This window comes from Typopeltis vanoorti, chromosome 1 (assembly GCF_054136105.1).
Source record: "Typopeltis vanoorti isolate ZY-2024b chromosome 1, IOZ_Tvanoo_1.0, whole genome shotgun sequence".
NCBI lineage: Eukaryota > Metazoa > Arthropoda > Arachnida > Uropygi > Thelyphonidae > Typopeltis > Typopeltis vanoorti.
The window spans coordinates 57190175-57216743 of NC_143549.1; the positions used below are offsets into that span (position 1 = coordinate 57190175).

At 34.8% G+C, this 26569-nt stretch overlaps 1 protein-coding gene across 1 annotated transcript in view; it reads left to right on the forward strand.

Annotated features, from left to right (window-relative positions):
• The window catches only part of LOC150110007 (monocarboxylate transporter 9-like), a 63515-nt gene that overhangs the window by 518 nt on the left and 36428 nt on the right, over positions 1–26569 (forward strand). The window contains exon 2 of the mRNA XM_090390562.1: positions 25500–25753. Within this exon, the coding sequence (XP_090246688.1) occupies positions 25570–25753 (184 nt within the window). The 5' untranslated portion in view covers positions 25500–25569. The remainder of the gene's footprint in view (positions 1–25499; positions 25754–26569) is intronic.

The following is a 26569-nucleotide window of genomic DNA, read 5'->3' on the forward strand; positions in this document are numbered from 1 at the left end:
ACTTTGATAATAAATATGTTTTTTTTTTATAATTACCTAGTTCTCATTCCTTAGCTAATGCACTATCCCGAAAATATTAACGAGCCTGCGGGAATAGAATATCGTAACGAGTCACGACTTGCATGTAAAGAAATTGTATACAAGTAATAACTTCATTTTTGCTATCTTCTCGCCCTGACTTTCAAACATAGAAAGGTCAATTAAGTAGCGCAGTCGTTAAGAAGAAATAAATTGCTTAATTGATTTTGTGCGATTGCTCAGCGACTGTTACATTAGATAGACTTACAACACGAGGTCTAATTAACCACAGAAAAAGGGGTGGGGGGGGCAAGAATAGGTATAAGTAAGAACATAGATAAAGAAACGGTATATATTACACCGAGTTGCCTGAAAAAAAAACACCCTCTACCTCCGTACGAGACTGCTTAACTCACCTTTAGTCGAAAGGGACCAGATAAAGGTTCATCACGTTATGGAGGGGAATCGAACCCAGGTCTTTCCGACCAAAGAGATACTGACTGAGCAACGGAGACTCGAAATGAAAGCGTAGCTAACGACATTTTATAATCAGATTAAACTTTAGCTAATGAGCAATAATCCAACGCCATGTAATAATGCCTAATTATTTTTTACTTTAAAAAAAATAATGAAATTCCATTTCTGCTTATTAGATATTGCTCCCTGTTAAGATTCCATTGTTCATAAATAGAAAAATAAATGTAAGAAATATTTAAAAAATTTTGAAAAACTGGAAAAATATTCTTGTTAGGTAATAGTAACAGTACCACAATTTATCGCGCAGATCGTTATATCATTATTTATGAATGCTAAAGCGGATGCATTATGGAATCCAAGCTAACCTTGTTTCAAGGAGAAGCGAATAAATACCGTAAGGTTAAACTCATATCTTATCAATCATATTTCGTAGATTTCCCAATTATAAACATAACAACCGTTATATATATATAATATTACTGGAACTTTAGAGTAGTTCAAAGTTGAAGTTAATTTTATCGCAATGAACGCCTGTGTGCTGATTAAATGTAAGCAATCGCATCAGTATAACTACCTTTAAAATGTGCTCAAATGATAAGTCTTGGTAATCTAAAAAAAGACGTATTAATAATCGAAATCGATCGAATGGTTCCTGAAGAACTAGTGCTTCAAAATTTCTATAACTATATTGAGCAAGCTACACTACAAGAACAAAGGTCGCAGACACTGATGCCATATAATCCTACGACTCCAAGAGCTGCGACGACGGCCAACTTTACCTACCTAAACGATATACCTGACTAAACTGCAAAAGGTGCAAAGGACAAATAGACAAAAGCGACTTACTGCAATGTTCTTCGGATGTCGCGAATCATACTGCAGGTATAGGTATTACAGAGTCTAATTTTCGAAAAATATCTAAGGACAAGAAATTAAAATGGAAATGCCACTTAAATTCACCTTTAATTTCTACTTAAATGCTATAAGTAGAAATTAAAGGTGATAACTCCGTGATAAGAAGTGAATTGGAAGACTTATTTAAAGCTGAGTAAATGATTTGAAATCATCGCTGGAGTACAGGTTTGGAGTACAGGTCAGGATTTAAAGAATAAAGCTGAATGCAATGAAAAACTAATCCAAGAGTTGTGTAATAAAAACGCAGAACAAAGAACCGAAAATAAATTACTGAAAGTTCAAATGAACGAATTAAAATGGGAAATGAATGAAATTCAGTAGTGCACCATGTTGAATATGCATACTATAACTGAAAAATAGGTGAATCTACTTGGAGTTAAAAGGAAAGACATCGTGCACGCCATTAGAATACCCACCAGCAGAAAAACAGATATCAAAGCAGTTGTTACGTAATTAGTGAACAAAAATATTAAAAGTAAATGGATGGCAGAGGCAAGAAAACCCAATATGATTACAGTGCAACAGTTTGATGAACAGTTAAAGCCGGCGCCAGTCTATATATAAACGAACGCGTGACCAAACTTAAAAAGCAACTTCTCATGAAGCAAAACAATTTGCCCTATTTTTTAATATTAGTTTTTGTGACGCCCCCCCCCCATCTTCCCCACTTGCAGTTCTTGTGTTGAGACACTGACAAAAACCCATAAAAGTTAGCAAAAAAAAAAAAAAAACAGGAAAAAATTAAAATCTTTAAATATTCATACAAATTTAAATACGTCATCAAATTTTTCGAAAATATTGATCTGTCATCACTGCACAGATCGTTGAATCGTATTCGCCTTTCGGAAACATTATCGATTTCATCACGGGAAGTCTCGAATGTTCTGGAATGTTTTACGAGTATAAATAAGGCTTAAAATGGCAAGACGACAGTAACACTGCAACAGTGACCAACAGTGAGATGTTGATGGTGAGCGTTATTTTACTCCAATTCGCAACGACTGCGATGCACGGTATAAAAATTATCTTTTCTAGTGTAGAAAAATTGATACATTTTAACTGGATATAAGCGTGCATCTGAAGACTGTGGATAATATTTAGATTTTGGTTTTACAAAGACTGAAGTAAATGATGAAGAAAGATCACTGTGGTTACTTGTTCAAAAGTTTTGGTGGCTGATAGCATGAAATCGAATAAATTTAAAAGGCATTTGGAAACATTTCATCAGGAGTATGTTAACAAACCTCGAGAGGTCTTTGCTGCCAAACAGAAATGTTTTGAAAGCAAAAATTTAGCATTAAAAAAAATTGTCTCTAATTGAAAAAGCTTTACTAGCTTCTTACAAAACTGCATATAAAATAGCTAAGTACAACAAGCCCCAGGCTATCGGAGAAGCCCTAATTCTGCCAGCTGCGATTGATATTGTGGAAACTATGCTTGGAGAAAGTTTGACTAAACAACAATAACAGTACATACCTCTATCAAATGATACTGTTGCTCGGCGAATTGGTGATATGTGGGAAAATATGCGGCAACAACTTTTGTCGAGGCTTTGTGACCAATAATTCTCAATTCAGCTTGACGAGGCAACAAATAGCAATAGGATTGTCATTAAATTGCGTATGCTATGTTCCATTTTGTGATAGATTATCAACAGTTGAAGAGTTATTGTTTTGTAAACCAATAGAAAGAAGAGCAACAGCACCTGAATTGTTCAAAATATTAGACGATTTTATATGCAAGGCCAACATACAGTGGAAAAATTGTGTTGGAATTTGCACTGATGGTGCCCGAGTTATGTCTGGAAGGTTTAAACGTTTACAAGCCCTTGGGAGGGAAAAATTCCGACAATGTATTGCATGATTCACAGAGAAGTTCATCTGCAAAGGAAATGAGTCTTGGTCTAAACATTGTGTTAACAACAGTTATAACCGTGGTGAATTATATAAAAATGAGACCCTTAAAATCAAGACTGTTTTCTGAACTTTGCCAAGACATGGTTGGAACGGAACATACAGCGTTACTATTTTACAAGATGGTTATCATAGGGAAAATGTTTACAACGTGTTTACGAATTAAGAGACGAAATAGCAATCGTCTTGGAAGAGGAAAATCACGAAGAAGCAGAGAAGTTTAGAGACCACTTATTTGTGATGAAATTGAGCTACTTGGTGGACATATTCGAAAAACGAAATATATCAAACCTGCAACTTCAAGGAAAAAAATACACATATCTTAGAGATGAGTGAAAAAGTTAATGCTTTTTGTGAAAAACTAGAGTTATGGAACAAAAATGTAAAGCAACAAAAATTAGAAATGTTTGCAAATGTGGATGAATTTATCAAAACCTACAAGGCAGAAGACCAACACATTAAAGTTTTATTTGCAACTATTGAAATTCATTTAACAATGTTGACGAAGAATTTTAGAAACAATTTTATAACCGACGACAACATAAGTGCAATGTACGAGTGGGTTAGAAGCTCATTTAAAATTACCCTGATGGTTTCTCAGTTGAAGGAAAGGAACAATTCATAGACTTCATGTCAAGCGGTGAAATCAAAAGACAATTTGCAGCTAAATCGCTGTTTGAATTTTGGGCCGCTGTTGATGATAAATTTTCTGCACTAAACTTTTACCATTTCCAACATCTTATCTTTGTGAAATCGAGTTTTCTGCAATGGCTGCCTTAAAAACAAAATATAGACCTCATTTAAATATAGAAAGAGAACTAAGAGTATCAGATTCCAATGTCTCACCATCATATGAAAAGCTTTGCTCCGCAACACAGACCCAAAGAAGCCATTAATTTTTAAATTCATTCTTATTGTTTAGTTTTAATTAGTTGCTTGAAATATTTTGTGATACTGATATCTCTCGTAAGCGTAACTAGTTTATTCAATACAGTAGATTTTATACATTTATTAATTTTATTTTGAAAGTATCCGCGTGGTTAGCCGAGTGGGTATGCTAGTCGCAACCATATGCCTGGGAAAGAAGTGTGTGGATTCGATTCCCATCCTCAATGTGAGTAGCTTAAGGATCTTTCTCAGACATAGCCAAGTTAGCCGGTCTTGGACGTGAACTTCAAGTTTTTTTCCCAGTTTATGTGTGGTTTTTCTTCCCGCAAGCAGGCAAACCTGCCCCAGTGAACACACGCAGCCACAGACATAGGACACACACACACACACACACACACACACACACACACACACACACACACACACACACACACACACACACACCTTTTCCTCGGGATGGGTATGGCTTAGAAGGGCTAAAGATAGCTCAGTCAGGACATCAAAACGTGCTGAGTGAGCTTTCCTTTACCACTGTTACCTCAGTAACAGTGGTAAAGGAAAGGAAAGGAACTGAGGTAACAGTGGCCTGTTACCTCAATCAACTAGGCCTAATACCTGAAGGGAGGAAGAAGTAGAAGAATTTTCAGAGTGCATTTTATGTTTTTGTTTTTATATTTTTTTGTGTCAAGAAATAGTTTCATTAAATGCTTTTGTTTCAGTAATCATCCTCACACCATCTGCATTTAGTAATTATTCTTTCATATTCATTATTTCTTTTATTTGCAGAATAAAGATAGAGTTCTTTGGGCAGATTTCGCAGAACCAGTTTTTTTTCACACTCAGACTTAACTTGTTTTTCAACAGTTGTGATTCTTCTGACTTGCTGGTTATAATTTTCATAACGGACATAATCTTCATGCACACGATATTCTTCCACATCATCCTTTTCTTACGAATCTCTTGCTTAGTAAGAGTTAAATAAGATTAAGCATTCATTTCACTCCTGCCCTATTTATTCTTCGAACTCTCGTGTCATATTCTGATATTGTATAATTTAAGAATATTTTTAAACGCATTCCCATGCACGATCTGTCGATATTTTTACCATTCAGCAACCGATATCATTGCACTAAACTCAGTATACTCCTCAGTTGGTTATAATTTTTTGCTTTGTAGTTCAGCATTTAATCTTTCCTGAATGCATCGTTCATAAAGTTCTGCATGATCATTGTCAGCACTCGGAGGCAGAATAGTTTCGTCTTTACTGAAATAACTTCCGACACTATAAAACAAATCTAACACTCTCCGACCTTGAGTTTCTTCTGTCACATGCGGCTTGAGGAAGTTATCTTGCAACAGCTCAATAAATTCAGTTTCATTCTTTTCATAAGATTTTACTCCTACCCAATCAATGTATGGATTATTAATTTCTCCATTATGATTACTTCCTTCTCTCCCATCATCTTTGTTTGGTGATACCTTTCTTCATCACCAGAAAAATATACACTAGATATATAACAGCACCTGACTATGTATTTGATCTTGTTGGATTCTACCTCACACCAGATTGCTTCAAACTTACTGCCAGAAGAAAAACTGCTACTGGTATTACAATCAAAGGTTTCAACACTAACTGGATTAAAGTCATCCGATATCATTAAAATGTTGTCCGCGCAGTTAGCCTAGTGGCTGTGCGCTTTGCAACCATATGGCTGGGGAAGAAGTATCTCAGGTTCGATTCCCGTCGAAGACATGAGGAATTTGAGGATCTTCCTCAGCCACAGGCAAGTTAACCGGTCTTGGGCGCGGGCAGTAGGGTTTTTCCTCCAGTTTATCAGTCGTTTTTCATCCCGCAAGCAGGCAAACCGGCCCCATGAACACACACACTCACACACACGGATCTTCAGCCATAAATACTTATCCCCCCATTAGGGGGATCAATTCGCCCCAGTAGGGACGGGGGAGAAAAAGGGAGGAAACTCCATATGAATAAATAAATAATTTAAAATGTCGAATTCTAAAATTTCAGCTTGAAATTTTATTACTCTCTCTCTCTCTCTCTCTCTCTTAAGAAACATTATAATAAAGTTATTGTCAAGGAATTCTTCCTAAAAGGGCCTCTGCAAGTGGCTTTGCTTCCACAGCGCTAGGTCGTTTGAAAACAGTTTTTCTTGGACCAGTTCCTGAGTGAGTTATTCTTTGGTATGTCAGCAGGTTTCTTCTCCCAAAAAGTCGAATTTTTCGTTCCAAAAACCGAATAAAATCGACCCTACAACTCACTGTTTTAGACAATAATATAGTGTGTTCTGTTTCAGGACTGCAAGATGGATGCGCTTGTCTGCTTCTCTTTATCAGATGCCGTTTATAATTAGTGATAACTTGGGAAGTTATCTCTGATTGGCTACCATTGGAGATGGAACTCTTATCTCAGTCTCCCAAAATTAGGGCTAGAATGGCCATGCATACTAACTTTAGGAAATAAAAAGGTGTTAGGAGATTTATTATTATTATTATTATTATTATTATTATTATTATTATTATTATTATTATTATTATTATTAACGCTGTTATCGCTGGTCCCGCTATTATAGGTTTAAATTGATTTTTAGCTCATGCTTTTAAATTGAAAGTGCTGCTATTTAATTCTACTAGTCACGGTGAAGACAGGGTCGTTTAAATCACCAAAATCAGCTAAGTAATATTCAGATTTTCAGTGTTGAACGTCATAAGGTGAACTGCTGTCACCAACCAACAAAGAACTAAGGTCATCGCCATTGTAAAAGTCGCACTACAATCGCTAACGGGAAGAAAGTCTAAAGGTCACCGAGACAGTGACGGTCATGCACAATGAGCTGTAACAAGGACAATAAGCCATTAAGCGACGAAGGGGATGGGCCGCATTGTTCTGGAGGTGGCAAACGACAACACTTCCAATGTTCAGGGATCTCAGAAAGCACATGGAAAGCAAAAGAAGCCGCAAAACGAACCGAACGGCGCTGTCTACAATGCCTTGAGAAAAAGAAGAACAAAGAACAGACACCAAAGAAAAGAAAAGACGCACATCAAGGTAAGTCGCTTCCTGATCCTAAAATTACAGATAACTTTGATTCATTTAAACTCATGGTTAAAGACTTGCTAAATACACACATGGAACAAATCAACAAAACATTTGAGGAGTATGGACGTTACATACAGTTCAATAACGTGACCTCTGAAGAAATGTTAGGAACCGTGCGAGAAATAAGACAAAATTAACGGTAGCGATAGAAACACAAGAAACACTCAAGCGCGAAAATGAAGAACTGCGAAGAGAGACGAACACACTCAAGTGTCAAATGGAGCACATGCTATAAAGAGAAAGAAAAAAATAACTTCAAATTGAGGGAATAACAAAAGAAAAGACAGAAGACTTAAGCAACAATGCAACTGAACGGTAGCAAAAATTGGCATACAATTCGCAACCACAGACACCGCCTCTATTAATCAAGGCCCACACAAACAAAAAGAGAGACCGCCGCCAATCATCGCTCTTTTTACCAGCAGAAGTCTGAGAGACTTCAGACTTGCAGCAAGCAAGAAAACAAGGCCGAAAATATCGATCCTAACTGACAAGAAATTCAAAACACCAATCTATATAACTGGACTCCATACTTCAAAAATCTTTTATATCAAGCAAGGAAGACAAAAACAGAGAAAAACTACACGTTCCTGTAGACTAAGGATTTACAGATATTTATGACAAAGAATCAAAACACTCGAGTTTATATAATTACAAGAGAATGCAAGCAACACAGCTTACCAATATAAAACACTTACTCTTCACCTACTTAAGAACAAGATTAGAAATCACTTAAAACTATATAACGGAGATCTGAAACATAGGCGAACATATCCAGTCAGACAGTATAAAGTTCAAGGTCTTGGACTCTTTGAAGAACTGGTCAGACAACATTTCCACCAATACCAAATTCATTATTGTACACACAAACATGAGAAATATAAAAAAACAGTTGATAAGTGTTATCTTACATTGATAACGCTGATCAACTACACCATGACAAACATAGATGCATTAATACTGACAGAAGTTGCAATAAACGACACAGAAATTTGCACATACAAAATTACTAATTACGAAACCTACAACTTATTTAGACCAAACAAAAGAGGAGGTGGTATCGTGGCATTTATCAAAGAAAATTACAATGTGACTGAAAAACAAACTCATTTCGAGCATGCGGAAACACTAATTTTGGAAATCACAAATAGGCCACAAATATAGTATCAAATAAACAATAAACACAATATACAGACCCCTAGATAATAATCCACTCAGCTTTCTTCATGAGGTAAAAGTATGGCTAAGCGGCATCGAACCCAGTACAACACATAAGCTCATTATAATAGGAGACATTAACATAAACACTCTTGACCACGCTTCTTCAAGTACTAACACATACCTTGATATACTAAGTCAGTACAATACAAACCTAACATTAACTACCCAATAAGAGAAGAAATACTCAAAATTACACTAACACAATCATGCATCGATCATATCGACATACGGGCTCCCAGCCATACATATACATCATCAGTAATTAACGTCAAAATTGCCGATCGCTACTTCATCTCGACTTCGTTTTATTATGTTACCTACCCCCCTTCCTCCCACCACCACAAAAGTTGACAAAACTCGATAATATTAATGAGCACTGTCGATAACCATGTAATAAATACAGACTGGAACAGCCTACTTAAAATAAATTATCCTGTAACATTATACAAGAATTTTCAACTAAAGTTCACAGATATATACAAAAAAGCAGCAAAGCCTATACAAGCAAGGCGAAAAGCAGACAGCAATCCATGAATAAATGACGACATACTAAATAGTATTACCGTAAAAGAAAATCTATGGAAAAAAGCTCAAAAAGTCACCCAGTGACACACATTTACAAACCTTATACAAAAACACAAGAAATAAACTAACAACAAAAATTCGTAGGACAAAAAGACACCACTGCATTCAAAAATCCGATGAATATAACGACAACATGAAGCAAACATGGGCTACATTCAACGAATTAGTAACTCGAAAAAAAGAAATTTTCAGCACAAGATTTTATTGCAAAATATTTTGGTCAGGACAGAAACCAAGAAGAACTAGCAAACTCATTCAACCATGTCTTCACAAACAATATCACGCAACTCAAAAACGGCAAACTACCAACGACCAACAAAAAAACTATAGACATAAAGTCAACAACAAACTATGTATTTTCCACCTGTAACAAAACCGGAACTGAAAGAAGCACTCTTACAACTAAAACCAAGGACCACTCCAGGAATAGACAAACAACAAACTATGTATTTTCCACCTCTAACAAAATAGATACTGAAAGAAGCACTCTTACAACTAAAACTAAGGACCATTCCAGGAATAGACAAAATAAGACTCATAACTTTATAACACACTTTGAACAAATAAATCCAATACTTTTGAGACTCGTGAACATGATATTCGACACTGGCATTATTCCACAACAACTAAAACTGCAATAATTACGCCAATTTACAAACATGGCAAAAGAAAATACTCAGAACTACACACCAATAACTACCCTACCAGTCATTTCAAAAATTCTATAAAAAATAACACATACCAGACTACAGAACTCTTTACAGAAGTACCACATCATCTCACAAAACCAATACGGCTTTCAGAAAACAAAAAGCATCATCACTCTATTACAAGACATCGTCAACACAATAAACAAAGCTCTCGACAAAAACAAGTACGTCTTCCTTATACTGCTTGTCTTAACCAATGTATTTGATACACTTGAACATGACATAATACTCATCAAACTATACTCAATAGGCATAAGAGGAACACTGCATGCATGGATCGGGAACTACGTCTCAAACAGAACAAAATTAACAAAAATAGGTACATGTTACAGCCAGGGTATGCAAATAAAGCACGGTGTCCCTGAAGGCGCCATATTATCATTCACTCTATTAAACATATACATTAACGATGTTCATAACATAGCCATAAGAAGTCAAATATTTCTGTACGCAGATGATACCGCACTAATAGCCACCCACACAGACATCAACATGGCTCTCTCCAAAGGACACCAAGACCTAAATGAAAACACAACATACTTCTACCAAAACGCAATTCTAATCAACGGCACCAAAACACAAATGTTGATAACACACAACCCAAGAATCATGTGTCCCGCACCACTATCGATACACTGTCAGACATACTGCTGCATTAACAACAAAAATACCTGCCAATGTCCCGAAATCAAACTTGTCACACATATAAAATACCTTGGCCTTTACATAGATTGCTACCTTAAATGGACAAAACATATAGAATACCTGGATACCAAACTCCAGATCATCTCAGCAAAACTCTTCCAAGTAAAAGACATTATTCCATCTAGCATAAACTCCTATATCACGTTATCTGCGAATCCGTACTCAGATACGGTATAACAGTCAATGCAAACACATCAAACAGCCACCTAACAAAATTAGAAACATTACACAGGAAAATTGTGTAAACAGTGATTTGGATACCTTACACGCAACAACCAATATCCGACCAGCACATGGTGACACACAGAATCCTGAGCATTACAAACCTGAAATACTGCATAACATTAACAAGGAATTACTTCAACATCACCTATCGAAACAACAAAAACACATATCGTATAACACGACCTACAACAACTCTCTACACCAGTGTTTCTCAACCTGTGGTCCACAGGCAAACTGAAATTATTTAAATAAATATATACCTTTTAATTATCCAAAGAAATTAAAACTGAATAAGTAAAAATTATTGAAATCAAACGGAGAATTAAAAAAAAAAACAAATAGCGTCAGAATGTTCAAAGGCGGAAGCAATAAAAGTATATTGTATTTTTCATTCTGCCACTACAATAATTTGTAGTGGCAGAATCACGAATAATAAGAGGGGTGAAGTGAACAACAATATAGTTTTATTGCTTCCACCTTCCCTTGTTGTGATCTCAGATTTGAAATGACATGTGTTATCCACATTTCAACCAATTGCTTGTTGTTTATTGATTTTTATGACTGAAAGTTTCCCTCCTTCAACCAAAGCTCAGTATACCTTCAGAAGTGCTTAATGATTCTTGGACAAAGTGTGTCGTGAGTTAATCCCAGTATTTATATATTTTTCGGAAACGTTGGACTTTGAAAAGAAGTGCAAATAAAACAAGTGCTAACCGTAATTTTGATACACGTGTTGTAACGGCGAGTAAATCTGGTACTATTATAGTAGAAGAAATAAGCAGTTCCAAGAAAATTTACAGTGGGAAATATAACAGTTGTTTAATATTTTACAGCTATTTTGACTGCTTATGTTTAGGAATGCCCCTTTTTAATATCATTGGCTTTTAACTCAAGAATTCTTAGGGCATTGCAGATGTAGTTTTAGAGACAAATATATGTAGTATAATAGAAGAAAATTCCCACATTCCTTTTCTTGGATGTTGTTGCCTGTCTTATTTCTGCGGTGTGCATACTTCTGCTGTTATGGTGTTGAAAGGGGAGTGGGGGAGGTTGGCAATGTGGGAGGATTAATTTGAAAAAAACCCGTTTTTTTATATAATATATACATATATTATATATGTATATACTAGTACACAAAACACATTCATAGCCTCAATTTGTTTTGTGTTATGAAGTGTTGTAGAACGAGTGCATGAAATCTGCGAAACTCCAGCATTGAGAAACTAAACATTGTGATGTGAAAAATAAGCAAATTGAAAAAAAAAAGTCAATTTTAGCGACGCTTATCGACATTAAATCATGGGAAAGATGTACTTTCGGCCATGGGTTCGATTAATAGCAAGGCACTGGAAGCATCTATTTCTTAAGTTTGCGCATAGCGAAAACAGGGAAACCTCATTCCATCCTGGAAAATTTACTACTTCCAGCTATAAAAGATGCGGTAATAATAATAATAATAATAATAATAATAATAATAATAATAATAATAATAATAATAATAATAATAATCGTATGATGAGACACGGCCGTGAGTCCCCTTTACGTGGAGGTAAGGCACCATCGCAGTCTCCCCAAATTTTATCCGGACTCCACAACCGGCATAGCTGACGAATCAGACCTATGGCTGGGTCAGTATTCCTGGCTGTAATCCGTGTTTATGTTCAATGGGCCGGTTAGCCTGCTTTGCGGGATGAAAAACCCCAGATAAACTGGTGGAAAAATCCCTGCTGTCCACGCCCAAGACTGACTAACTTGGCTATGGCTGAGAGAGATCCTTAAGCTCCTCGCGTCGTCGACAGGAATTGAACCTAGGACACTCCTTCCCCAGGCATATGGTTGCAAAGCGCATAGCCACTAAGCTAACAGTGCGGGATGTGGTAAAAACTATGTTTGGACAAGTTACTAAAAGATGTTGTTTGACTCCTCTTTCAATGACACTGTAGATCACAGAATTAATGATATGGCAAGTGACGTAGAATCTCAGTTAATCGAAAGAGTTAAGAAGAGCCCTTATTATGAGTTACAAATAGACGAGACTACTGATGTTACAGATGATGAGCAGTTAATATGCTACGTAAGACAGTATGCACATGATAACAACATTCAGGATGACATTCTGTTTTGTAGCGAACTTTGTCATCCCAAACAACTGGAGAAGAAATATTTCAGACTCTTAATAATTACACAATACACAAAGGGATCTTCAAATGGACTTCTGTTAGGATGGATCTCGTGCCCTTACAGGCAGGCGTATTTGGGGGTTATTTCTATGGTCAAAAAAGTGGCTCCGAATATGAATCAGGTACATTGTTTCATACATAGGAAAAGGTCTGCCTCGAATGGAATGCCACCAGAATATAAAACTGTGCTATACAACGCTGTAAAAATAGTTAATTTTATTAAGGCTCGACCGCTAAATAACAGGTTATTCTCAGTATTCTGCGATGAAATTGACAGTGAATACACAACTTTTGCTTCATTCTGAAATTCGCTGGATTTCCAGGGGCAAAGTAGTAACAAGCTCATTTCAATTAAGGCACGAGGTTTCATTATTGTTTGTAAATGAACGTAATTCTAATTTTGCCTTGCTCCTTGTTGACGAAGCATGGTTATCAACACTATCCTATCTTTCAGACTTTTTTTACGAAATTAAATGAACTAAATGTTCTTGATGCCTACGACAAAATAACGGCATTCAAGAAAAAACAAACAAACTGGTGTTGTACATAGTTATGTAAAAGACAGATAATTTGCTCCTTTTCCAACATTGGAATCCTTTTTAGTGGAAAATAATCTTTTTTGATTCTGAGTTACTGGAAAGGGTTTGTGACCACCTCAAAACTCTGAAACAGAATTTTGAAACATATTTTCCGAATAACTTTTATAAGAAATTTCTGTGGTTTCGAGATCTATTTCAGGCTTAGAGTCACAAGAACGACCTTTCGTTATCGAAAAAAGAATAGTTAATTGAGCTTTCAAGTGACAGTGGACTTAAAATGCAATTCTCTGATCTGGGTTTGGCTCGATTCTTGATCTCACCTTCACTGAGGGTGAGATCAAGGTTTTGGAATTAATCCATTTCCAAAATCGGACAAAATCGGTGATGAAACGAAAGTTAGGCCAAGTGATGTCACGGTGAGGGCTGAGCTTTGCTGGCAAAGAGGATAGCTGCCCTTGTCTCGTTAGCGAAGTTCCGTATCTCGTACGGTCGCTTGAGGGAATATGCGGCCGAGCACACCGACTCCGTCGCATGCAGACAACAACATCTGTACGTTATTCACTGCACAAAAATACACATCACAACATAATGAATATAAGCATCACACAGGACGGATATAAATAAAACCACCATCATAACACGATTAACAAATCACATGCATACTGTATATACTGCATACGTTTTTTCGCTGGTCATGGAAAACTCCTCAGGGAAATAAGGCGATTCGTATCGGCTGAAAGTGTGTGGGGGGGAATTGGGGAGCGAGCATGAATGGTTTGGGGATGTTATGCGTGAAATTTTTGGATATATTTAGGGAATGATTTGGCCAGGACAAGGGATGTCATCCATGATAGAATCCATGGATGCGAAGTTTTTATTCAGTATTATGATGAATGCAGTAAGATAAGAACAACAGTTTACTTCTCTCAGGTTCGAATAAGACAGTGCGTGAAGATAAAAGTTGCTGTAGAGTTTCATGAGAATGGGCAGATAAATGGGGATGACATATAAAGTATGAAATTTGCAGTGGGTAGATGAATGGGAATTAAAGATAAACGTCGGCAGTTGAATGAAGGCATTCAACTGCCGACGGTGCTGATATTCCCCATTCATTTGCCCATGGTACCAATGGTGCTAAAAATGTTGTGGGGTGAGCTTAATGAGTGTGTGCAGATGAATGGCAATGACATATATAATATAAAAGTTGCTGTGGGCGGATAAATGGGAATTTCAGCAGGACTGCGCTGATATACCCATCAGCAAATCGAAAACTGATACCTTTATTTGTTTACTAAAAATTAAAACTTTGTTCAGTGATGATACACTTTTAATTATTTACTGCCAACTTAATTATGTTTTCATATATATTTGTAAATGTTTAAATATATGTAATATGTAAATGTAATATGTAAATTTCATATGTATATGTTGTAAATGTATATACGAATGTTGATAATCCCCCACATGCATTTTAAAAAAAATTACATCACTTAGTGGTCTGTAGAATTGTTTTAAGTAGTATGGGTGGCGGTTTAAGTAGTATGGGGAATCGTGACGTCATTGGTTGATAACGTCATTGTGGGCGTGACGTCATGAGATTGGAATGTTTGGAATTTCCCTGGGGGGGAAATTCCAAACATTCCAATTTATGTGTGTGTGTGTGACGTCACGTTTGTTTTGTTCGCGTATGGAATTATGGGTGATGATTAGAGATAAGGAATCATGTCATGATTGGTGGTGCACTTCTGACAAGATCAAGATAAGATAAGGAATCGTGATGTGATGTGTGTTGTTATGAGATGTAGATAAGTGACGTCTTTTCTTAGTTGTAAATAAGTGACGTTATTGTTTGAATGGAAAAGGGAGATATATTAGTGGATAAGGAAGCGTGTCGTGATCGGTGGGACACTTCTGACAAGATCAAGATAAGATAAAGAATCGTGATAAATGTTTGTTGTTATAGAGTTTGGAATGTTTGGAATTTTGCTGGGGCTCTCGTCTGTGGGTGTACTAATTTTTCAATACATTTTGGGATATTTCTTTCCTGTTAAAAGGTGGGAATTCTTAGAGTAGAGTCGTGATGGCGGTCGTGTTTAGGATTTTCTGAATAATTTAATTATATGCTAATGTCCCTCAAACACACACTTTTTTCCTTCTATAGATGGCTGTACTAATTTTCCAATACAGTTTGTGGTATTTCTTTCATGTTAAAGAGTGGGAATTCTTAGAGTAGAGTAGAGTTTAGTGGCAGCTGTGTTTCAAGCTTTTCTGAATAATTTAATTATATGCTGATGTCACTCAAACATACACTTTTTTTCCTTCAATAGAGTTGTACTAGTTTTCTAGTACATTTTGGAAATTTCTTTTTTCCAAAATGTATTGGAAATATTTCTTTCATGTTAAAGGGTGAGAATTCTTAGAGTAGATTCTTGATGGTGGATGTTTAGGCTTTTCTGAATAATTTAATTATATGGTGGGGTCCCTCAAACATACAATTTTTTTTGCTCAGAAGTTTTCATTATCAGTTGGAGGTGACATTACTAAAAGATTATTGGTAAATGACAACCTCTTTTTCGAATTAGCATTATCTTGTTTACAAATGTATGGGTAATGGTGTTTTTTTAGTTTACATGAAGGGAAAAAACCAAATGGTATTTTAAAATTTAAAAATAAACGGAGACTTAAAAGGTTACAATAACTTTTTTGTATGTAGTCTAGAAATTCTAAGGATAATTTAAATTTACTAACAGTTTTCCAGAATGATTCTTCTTAATGCAAATAGATATTCCAAAATAGGTGAATTTTTATCCACACCACAACACACAAAAACACAATCTTGAAATACCGAAATTTCTGTAATAACCTGAAAAGCTATTTGACTTTTGTTCCTTAGATATTCTGTCCGTTTGGTACACAGTTAATTCCTTAGCATTGGATCATACGATGTTTCTGATGTGACTATATGTTTTTAGCAATCACATGATTCGTTCATTGTGACACACATATCCTAAGTCGTGTGTTTTCATTAGTAATAACGGGCAGCGAGCGGTAACTTAAAATTCACCTTTTTCATGAGTCATATTCTCCCTTTGATGTTTTGCACTGTTTTATCAGTTTGGGGGAAGTACGACTGTTTTCTAGTGTAAAACTCTTATGCCACATATCCTAAAATTATTCATTTCTCATTAAGGATTTTATATACTTATTGTTTTCAAGTAAATGGCTTGTTTGTTTGTTTATTTACATTTTTTGTAGTTAGAAAACTGGAATTTATTTCAAACGAATACTAGCTCTGTATTCTTTCTTATCCAGTCGCCAATTTTGTTGTATGTAGGTGAGAAATTGTGTGTTTAGGTTGGAACTCTTTGTTCCCATGGGAAATTATTGCTGAAGTAAATTAATGCTTACATTTATTTTTTTTAAAACCAATATTGACTATTAGTTTTACCTGCGATTCCTTGTGCTCTTAACCTATTTCTATAACTGAAATTTATTTATTTTATTTATTTTTTTTTTTGGCATTAGTAATTTCAATTAACGGATATGCGACAAACAAGGTTTTGAACTCGTCGTAACATTTTCGTATAGAAATTTTTTTTGCCAGCACAACAAACAAATAGTTATTTCTTATTATTTCAAATGAATATTAGCTCTGTAATATATACTTTGTTAATTTCTATGTTACCTTATATTTGACTGCAATATTATTAACAAAGTGTATTTACTGAATCTAACATACAGAAATTAAATAAAGTGGAAAAGACAGATATCTACATATATAATAAATAAATTGTCACTTTCAGGTGAAATATTCTCCACTAAAATTCTGCATATTAATTTAATAGCCATTTCCTTTTGCTTCCAAGAGTTGACACAGTTTCATTGAGTGGGTTTAAAAAAAATAAAAAAAGTCTCTGGTTAGTTTGTGGCAAGAAATTTTACAAGGAGAAAAAAAATGTTATGGTCTTAAATTTCTATAACACATCGAGACACCCAATTTGTTCATTTAAATTTACACATTTTATTTGAATGAAATATTATTTACAAATTGTATTTATGGAATCCAACATACAGAAAATAAATAGAGTGAAAAATACAAGGTTCTTCCCATATTTATGGAATTGCCATCATGTGGTTTTTGACAATGTGACTCTCATCTGAAAGTTAATTTTCATTTGGTGATCGTTGGGAATTTATTACGGTAGTAAAATTAAGGGTTGCATATTTATTTTTTTGAAACCAATACATATACTTCTCAGAATTATTAAAAGCACAGAATCTTTCGTTATGTTTCCAAAAGCATTTAAAAGTACACGTTATATTTTCACGTTTTGGGTATCCAATTTCATTTAAATCAAGAACAGGCCTCCATATTAACCTCGTTAATGTTTTTGAATTTTTCCTTTGGCGAGTAATATTTGATATTTGCATGTTGATTCTATCATCCAATTTCTTAGTTTGTCCAGAGATAGTGAACCAGTTTCCCACGTCAGCTGATGGTTATATTTTATTATACAAGAATTGTGTTTTTTAACTCTTTCAGGTAATTCTTTCCAATTACAAGGTGATTTTGTCAATGCATATCCAACAACAATTCCATCAGAAATACAAATTTCTTTAGGAAATTAATTTGAAGTCTAATTCAAAAGAAATTGGCAATCAGTTTTACCAATGATAAGTGAAAATTCGAATTCTTCACCCAGTGTCGATTTTTCATAATCATTTTCCTTCATCCTTCTTCTTCTTCTTCTTCTTCTTCTTCTTCTTAGATTACTTCATATGGCACCACAAATAAATAGGTATTTATTATTATTATTATTATTATTATTATTATTATTATTATTATTATTATTATTATTATTATTTCACTGATTATTAGCTCTGATCATATATTTTATTTTAACTTTCTGTTACAAAATTATAGACAATTAGAACTTTTCACAAAGAAACTTTCAAAGAATTTTGTGGCTCTCCCATTATTTTTACATTACCAAACACAAAACACCACAACAGAAAACAGCAGCTGCAGTGGATGAATGATTACCTTAAGTCCAAAGTCACTCACCTCTATGGTATTTTCTTATAGTACTGTTTACACTTACTATGCCCTACCCTGACAGTACCTTCAAAAATGAACCTTTTGTGCAGTGACTCAACGACATGTTTTCACATGCTGCTGGATATACTGTGGGCGTTTTTATCTTACTTTGTGTGGGGAAAGGCAAAATTTGTACAGTGTTATCTGGAGAGTGAAAACATTTTTTTTATACCAAACTTTAAGAGTTTAAGTCACGTTTTTGGGTTAATGATCTGCTTATCTCTGTAAAAAACCCAAATTCTAACAGTTCGGATTTTTGATTATGTGAACGAATTGTTTTCAGATAACTTAAACAATGTCAATAGGTAGCATTAGACAATTTCTAAAATAATTAATACATGAATATTAGTTTTCAACAATTTTCCCCCCATCCTGGCATTAATTTCACTATAATGATTTTTTTTAATAATTAAACAGAATTGCATTATGGTATAAAGTTGTGTATTTAAATATCAAGTTCTAATCAGAATAACTGAGTAAAAACTTCACTGTGGAAAAACACAACAACAAAAGCACACATCTCTGTTCATTTAAGTTTACAAATGCATATTTTATTTCGCTGAAATACTATTTACAAGTATATTCACTGAGAAAAATTCGAAAAACATGTAATTACCTAAAATATTTCACAATATTTAGTTTAGACTCTTAACATTTTCAAATGAGTTCAATGAATAAAATTTTTAGCCACTCACTGTTTTTTGGTTACATTACATCAAAACAGCTGGTTACTCAAAAGAGTTTTTAAATCAGATACCATGGTAACCACACTTCCATACATTTGATATTGTGTCAGTTTAAAAATGACACCATGCCTCCCTAAACATTCTGTGTAATCTTTTGTCAGCAAATATATACAAACAGTTTTTGTAAAATGTTTGTAAATGTCCCAAAATAAAGAATCTTTATCGAATTGGATAAAATCTTGAAAGTCTAATTTTACCATTGATGAATTTAAATGATTAGCGATAATTTTCCTCATGATACGAATAGATAGTAATTCAGTTTCCAAAAATAGTAAATGATTATTAATGTTATACATTTTTGGTGAAAATCTCTCAGCTTCTTCACCACTAATAATAAAATCTTTACTTCCATCAGCTCCTATATCATCAAGTATTAGTTACCCATCTTGGCCTTTCAGAATATAACACTCACTGAGGTCCATTTCATAGTCAACTCTTCTTTGCAAGTAGCCGAGGATATCAGACCACTTCCTGTGTAACTTTTCCCACGTGGTCCTGGATAAATACATCATAATGTACGTGTCTTCTAAAATAATAATCAATTTCCATCCTTTTAGAGCTATATGAAGAGTTTTGTCTCATGCTATTTTCCTGAAGAAAGAAAATTTCAATGACTTTTCTGGCTCACCCATTATTTTACTATACTTTCCTGGATACCAATATGATAGCTGCACAGGATGAACGAATTGCCATAGCTGCAAACACACTTGACTCATTTGTTTTTCCTTACAGTACTGTTTACCTGACCCTTAATCCCCAAAATGAAATTTTCTGCAGATGATTCACAGACATGTTTCTACATGCTGCTGGATGATATTGATGTGAGATTATCATATTTTGAGACATCATAGGGCAAATCTTATCTCTATGCCTCGAACGGTATTCAATATTATTTGTCCTTATTATGTTAAGTATTTTATCATCAAAAAGTGTTTTTGATGTTAGACCATGTGACTATTTCTCTCACTCATATGTCTGAAATTGTTGGGATGGGGAAAGAAACATTAGGTGGTGGAAGTGAAAAGGTCGTCAAGAGGGTGACAGAGGTCTTCCCTGCAATGCTCCCACACCCCATCCCCTAACCCCATCACCTCTATTCTCCCCCCCCCTCTCCTCCAGTGGAGGTTGGCTCAGCCTAGTTGAGATGAGCAAGCTTAACTTTTGCGGATATCTTTTAGTGATATCATCTCCAACTGATACTGATTACTTTGGAGGAAAAAACAGTATTAGGTGGTGGAAGTGAAAGGGTAGTCATGAGGGTGACAGGGGTCTTCCCTGCAATACGCCTAATCACCCCCCCATTCTCCCCCTCTCCTCCAGAAAATGTTTGCTCAGCCTAGTGAAGATGAGCGAGCTCATCATCTGCGGATATCTTTTAGTGATGTCACCTCCAACTGATACTGATAACTTTGGAGAAAAAAAATAGCATTAGGTGATCGAGAGGTCTCTCAGTCGTGCATATTAACACCAGAAGCATCCGAAAACATTGGTTATTGTTACAGGCTTATCTGAGCAATTACACTGATATTATTGATATATTTTGATATATTGATTCTTACAGAAGTATCCATAACTAATGACGAAGCGACTGCGTTCCAAATTCCAGAATTTCAACAACATAGATCATGCCGCCAAACAAAAAGAGGGGGTGAAATATTAATATTTAACAAACAAAAATTAATAACAAAAGAAACGGCCTATCAGTTTGAGCATGCTGAAACCCTTTGCCTCAAAATCAATAAAACCACCAATAGACAGCACCCTATAATACTAAATGCAATTAACAGGCCACTAAACCTAAACATGACAAAATTCTTGCACGAACTCAATTGCAGGCTTTCACGCCAAGAAATATGCTCAACCGAAGACCTAATGATAATTGGCGATATAAACATAAATATTGCAAACGAAAACCAGAACAACACGGTACAATACCTAGACACGCTATCCATATATAATCTAGTACCAACAATAACATCATGTACTAGAGAAGAAATATTCGGAAATACCATCACTGGCCCCTGTCTAGATCATATAAACGTCCGAGCACCACCAAACAGTTACACTGCATCAGTAATAAAGTGCAAAGTAGCAGACCATTACTTCACCACTCTAAACCTGCGCAATAAGACAATATTCATGCAATGTCCCACAGAAGAAAAGCGCAAGTGACAGAAAACAATAATAGACGAAGAAATAATCAACCACGAAATAAGAAAAACTGACTGGGAACACCTGGCCTCAGATTCAGCAGATATCTTATACAACAACATTAAACGCACACTGGAGGAAATATATAAGAAAGCTACAAAGAAAGTCAGAATTCGTTCAAAAACAACACAAAATCCTTGGATAATACAAAACTAAATCCTTGAAATACACAGAAAAGGAGGTTTATGGAAAGAATTAAAGCGATATCCAAATAACACAGCTTTAAAAACTGTATATAAGATAACAAGGAATCGACTTACAACACAAATCAGAAATGCAAAAGAAGCCACTACAGAGTCAAAATAACATCTGCACAAAACAACACGAAACATACCTGGCATCTGATCAATGAGATGGTAGATTGTGTTCCCAACACCACCGCCTCCGACACCATAAAACACAGCTTCACGAAAGACGCAAAACCTATCCAACAACTAGCAAATGACTTTAACTAATACTTTGCAGACTCCTTTCAAGAACTGCACAGAAATATTCCCCCAATCACAAAACGTGACCCTCCACTTGGACCACAATCAAAACAGACATTATGGTAACTAACCATAAAAGAAGCAGAACTTCTCTCTGCAATACATCAAACCAAATTAAACAAAGGCCCACGAATTGGTGGTATAAGACCTAAAGATATAAAGCAACATGCAATTAGTTTAAGTTCTATCCTACTAAAATTAATAATTAAAATATTTAAAACAGGACAGATGCCAGGTATGCTAAAGACCGCCATAATCGCACCCATATACAAACATGGAAAAAGAAATTTAATCAGCAATTACAGACCAATAGCAACATTACCAATTATCAATCAAATGATGGAGCGGATCATACTGAAGAAACTCACAGCATACACAGAGACCTTTCATATTATCCTCAAAACACAATATGGTTTTCAGAAAAATAACGGAACATCTCTCTTGGAAGACTTCGCAGACGTAATTAATACCGCCTTAGACAAAAACAAAATTGCCATGGTAGTCTTTATTGATCTAACTAAAGCATTCGATACATTCACACATCAAACCTTGTTAGAAAAGCTGAGGCATGTTGGAATAGACGGGCCACTTCACATGTGGTTTACAAACTACCTTCAAAATAGAAAGCATATCACACGTATCGGAACAAACCGAATCAGAGAGCTACCGGTAACCTGTGGAGTACCACTGGGAACTGTACTCTCCCCAACTCTATTCAACATTTACACGAACGATATTAATCAGCTACCACTCATAGATAAGATTCCAATACGCAGACGATACGGCAATAATATACATCATAATAACGCAAGCATACCCGAAACAAATATGCAACATGACATAAAACCGATCATAGACTGGCTCGCGAAGTACTCCATACACCTAAACTCAGAAAAGACAAAATTGATGATATTCAGAAATCCACTCACGCGACCAGTTGATAACAAATATATAACCATACAACATCGACTTTCCAACATGAAAAACACACAGAACAACAAAACCACTACAATCACTCAGGTTAAAACAATACGATACCTTGCAATTTACTTCGATGCAAATATGAACTGGAATAGCCACATAAACCATCTACACAACAAACTCGGAACAATAAGTGGCAAACTCTACAGGTTAAAAGACATAGTTCCCATACGCCTGAAAACACTAATATACAAAGCACTATGCCAAAATATACTAAGATACGCTATAACAGCGTATGCTTTCTGTGCACCCTACAAATTAAATAGATTAATGTCTCTACAGTACAAAATGATAAAACTGATCTTTTGGAAACAAAGAGAAATTAACGACCTTATATACATTGCAATGTATATAAGGTCGTTATCGTTATTAGAACACAAAATACTGACAAAACATTTATTTCATTATGCAGCTTTGCTAAAACATTATTTCAATGCCATCTACAGGACAGTCAGAAATACATACCTTATAACCAGACCTCAGACTACTAATTATATCACCTATAAATACAATAATCACTACGGAAAGGCAACGCGAAACTTCTGTATCCCAGACATTATAAACAAATTACCTTTTGAATACAGAAACCTTACAAACTACAATAGCCTGAAAAGAGCTCTAAGGACATACTATGAACAAGAAACAAGCACCAAAAATACCATACAAATTTAATGAAACACAATATATTCGTTCAGTCTTCCAGTTCAGCGACGCATCAATACATTCCAAGTTATTGTGCATGCGCGCGCGCGCATTTCTCAATCATAGATTTCGTAGCTTCTGAACACAGCAAAAAAAAACCCAAATAAATAATAACCAACTGGTGTCGTCCTCAGATAAGCTTACATATAAGCTTCCAGAATGAAAGCAGAGAAATTAGTTCTCGTCCAAGATGTATCATATGTAACCAAATTCATGTAATGTACGTATCACATGTAAACTAATGTATGTAACGTATGTAGTATATGTGAACAAATGTAAGTAATGTATCATATGTAATCAAATGTATGTAATTTATGTAATAACTGTAACAAAAGAATGCAATATAGAGTGATTATATCCATTGATATTGTATATATAGAGTGTAAAATTGCAAAGAAACATCTGTAATAATCATCATTATGAATATTTTAATAATATACGTTATAAACAGTTATTGTTATTATTTAACAAAAACTTTATGTACGAGAAAGTATTTGTTATGCATAATTGTGTTCCTATAATGCATGTAATTTATCTGAGAAATAATAAAAATGTCAAAATGTTAAAAATTTCAGTCTTGCACAAGAGATCAAAGTTTGTAAAGGGCGACCAAGCATTACTTCTTAACTTAAAAAGTGTTTTAGAATAAACTCTTGTTTCATGTTTCTGTAGAGAGAGAGAAACAAGAGCTGGGACGAAAACCCTCATTAACTGACACGGTTATTGTAGCAACCAGAACGAATAATTATTTTCATAATTTCGCTATTGTGGTGAATAGAAAGTCGTGCGGTTCCTCACATCATAATTCCTCCTCAGCATTTCTTCTCATTCTTTAATTATTTTTTACATATAAACTATTATATATATATATATATTTTGATCAAGTCACTTAATTCAAAATTTCTGGAATGCCCCCATAAATGGTAATAATAACCTATGGCACTTAGGACCTTAAGATCAATAACATTCTAAGATTAGCTTTTGTGTTCATAATTTTTGGATACGGTTGGGATATTCTGCCAAAAGTTTTATTTTTCTGTGTAAATTGCACGTGTTCAACTAGTCGGTTTGCAAATAGTAGCTGATAAACGAATTTCTAGGCGGTAAAATTCTCCTCCTCCGTGGATAAACATTTCTCCTAGTTTTTCTTAAAGCCTGTTTGCCTCATTACGAAAATTGGACATTTCGTAGATCTTTCGTAACTTTAGTCGGTTTCCACGAAGTGCTTTAGTTGGAAAGACCTGGCTTCGAATCCCATCCAACTAAAGCACTTCGTGGAAACCGACTAAAGTTACGAAGGATCTAGGAAATGTCTATATGAACAAGGGAAAATTTATACGTAGCGAAAACATGAACAATATTCATAAGACGCTATTTTATGCTTAAAAACTAAATCAACTAATCACCTTACTGATTCAAAACACTATCTTTTGGAAATAATAACACCTCAATTATAAATATATGGGGAACAGCATGCACAACAATTTGAAAAGAAATGCATTATAATATGAACACAATTCACTTTTGAAAGGTTTGATTATATTCTGATAATTTTAATTTTCATGAAAAATTAAAAATGACATTTTATTAAAAAAAAATCAATATTCTGGAAATAAACGTGTTCACCAATTATTCCAAAATTAGCACACTGAATGATGAAAATTCACCTAAATTACACCTAAACTACAAACTAAACATTCACACTCTTGTGCTATTATCTTGCATATATTCTCCTTCGCTTTATTGAATATCTTACGTAAGTTTTTCTTATCACCGTAGCCTTGATCTTAGAGTCTCTAAAACTGTTGCAGCAGCACTTGGTGTGCGTAGACTGTGATCATCATCCAAAATGAAAACAGTGAATATTTCAAAAGCACTTCTAATTGCAGCGTGCTTCATTAATATGTCCATTGTGTCCGGAATAATGCAATCAAGCGGAGTTTTGTTTGTTGCTACTATGGCACTGTTCGACGAGTCGAGAGAAAAGTGTGCTCGGATTTATAGCCTCAGTACAATTGTCTCACAGTTCTCATGTAAGTATACATATTTCTTAAGATTACTGATATAAATTTTGGGAACGTTTTTCCCCATTTTGTTTTACATATAGAATACTCCCTGTCTATTATCAATTTATATTAAATACAAGTTTTTTTTATAATTTAGAATCAGACATAACACAATTATTTTATTCTGATATCTTCAATGAAACTATTCAATTAGGAAAATGAAATAACGTAGAATTCAGAGTAATTTCAAAGAACACATATTCTTCGTCATGTATGGAGAAATGGTTTCGACTTATTTGTCTAAATGAATATGTTTGAAGATATCGTGCATTCAAAGAGAGTACAGCTGCTTGAAAAAGATTAATATAGAAGTTTGGGGGAAAAAAGATCTGAACGTAAGTCAGCGAAAGAAACCGGGAGAATTCCAAGAATGGTGTGCACAACAAATGATAAACAGAGAATAATCGGAATAACTGAATTCAGTAAGGAATACGAAATACTGAGACAATTAAAGTGATGAAGAGGAATAGGATATGGATAAGTAATAAACACCTAATATCAGAATGATATAAGTGTACGAAAGGAATAATAAGCGTATGATTGGGAGTGTTTCAGAAATGAAGGAAAGAGTGTTGTATGGTGACTCGTTAGTAAGAGGTGTGATAGATGAGAATTTGACTAAACTGTATTTACCGGGTAAAAAAAATTAAGGATGTAAGTGAGAGTATTAGGGCGCAGAAGCTCAGGATGAAAGAAATGATAGACGTAGCCGGAACGAATGATTTAAAAGGAGATAAATTTGATATGAGAGAGAACGTGAAGGAATTATTAGCGGTAGCGAAA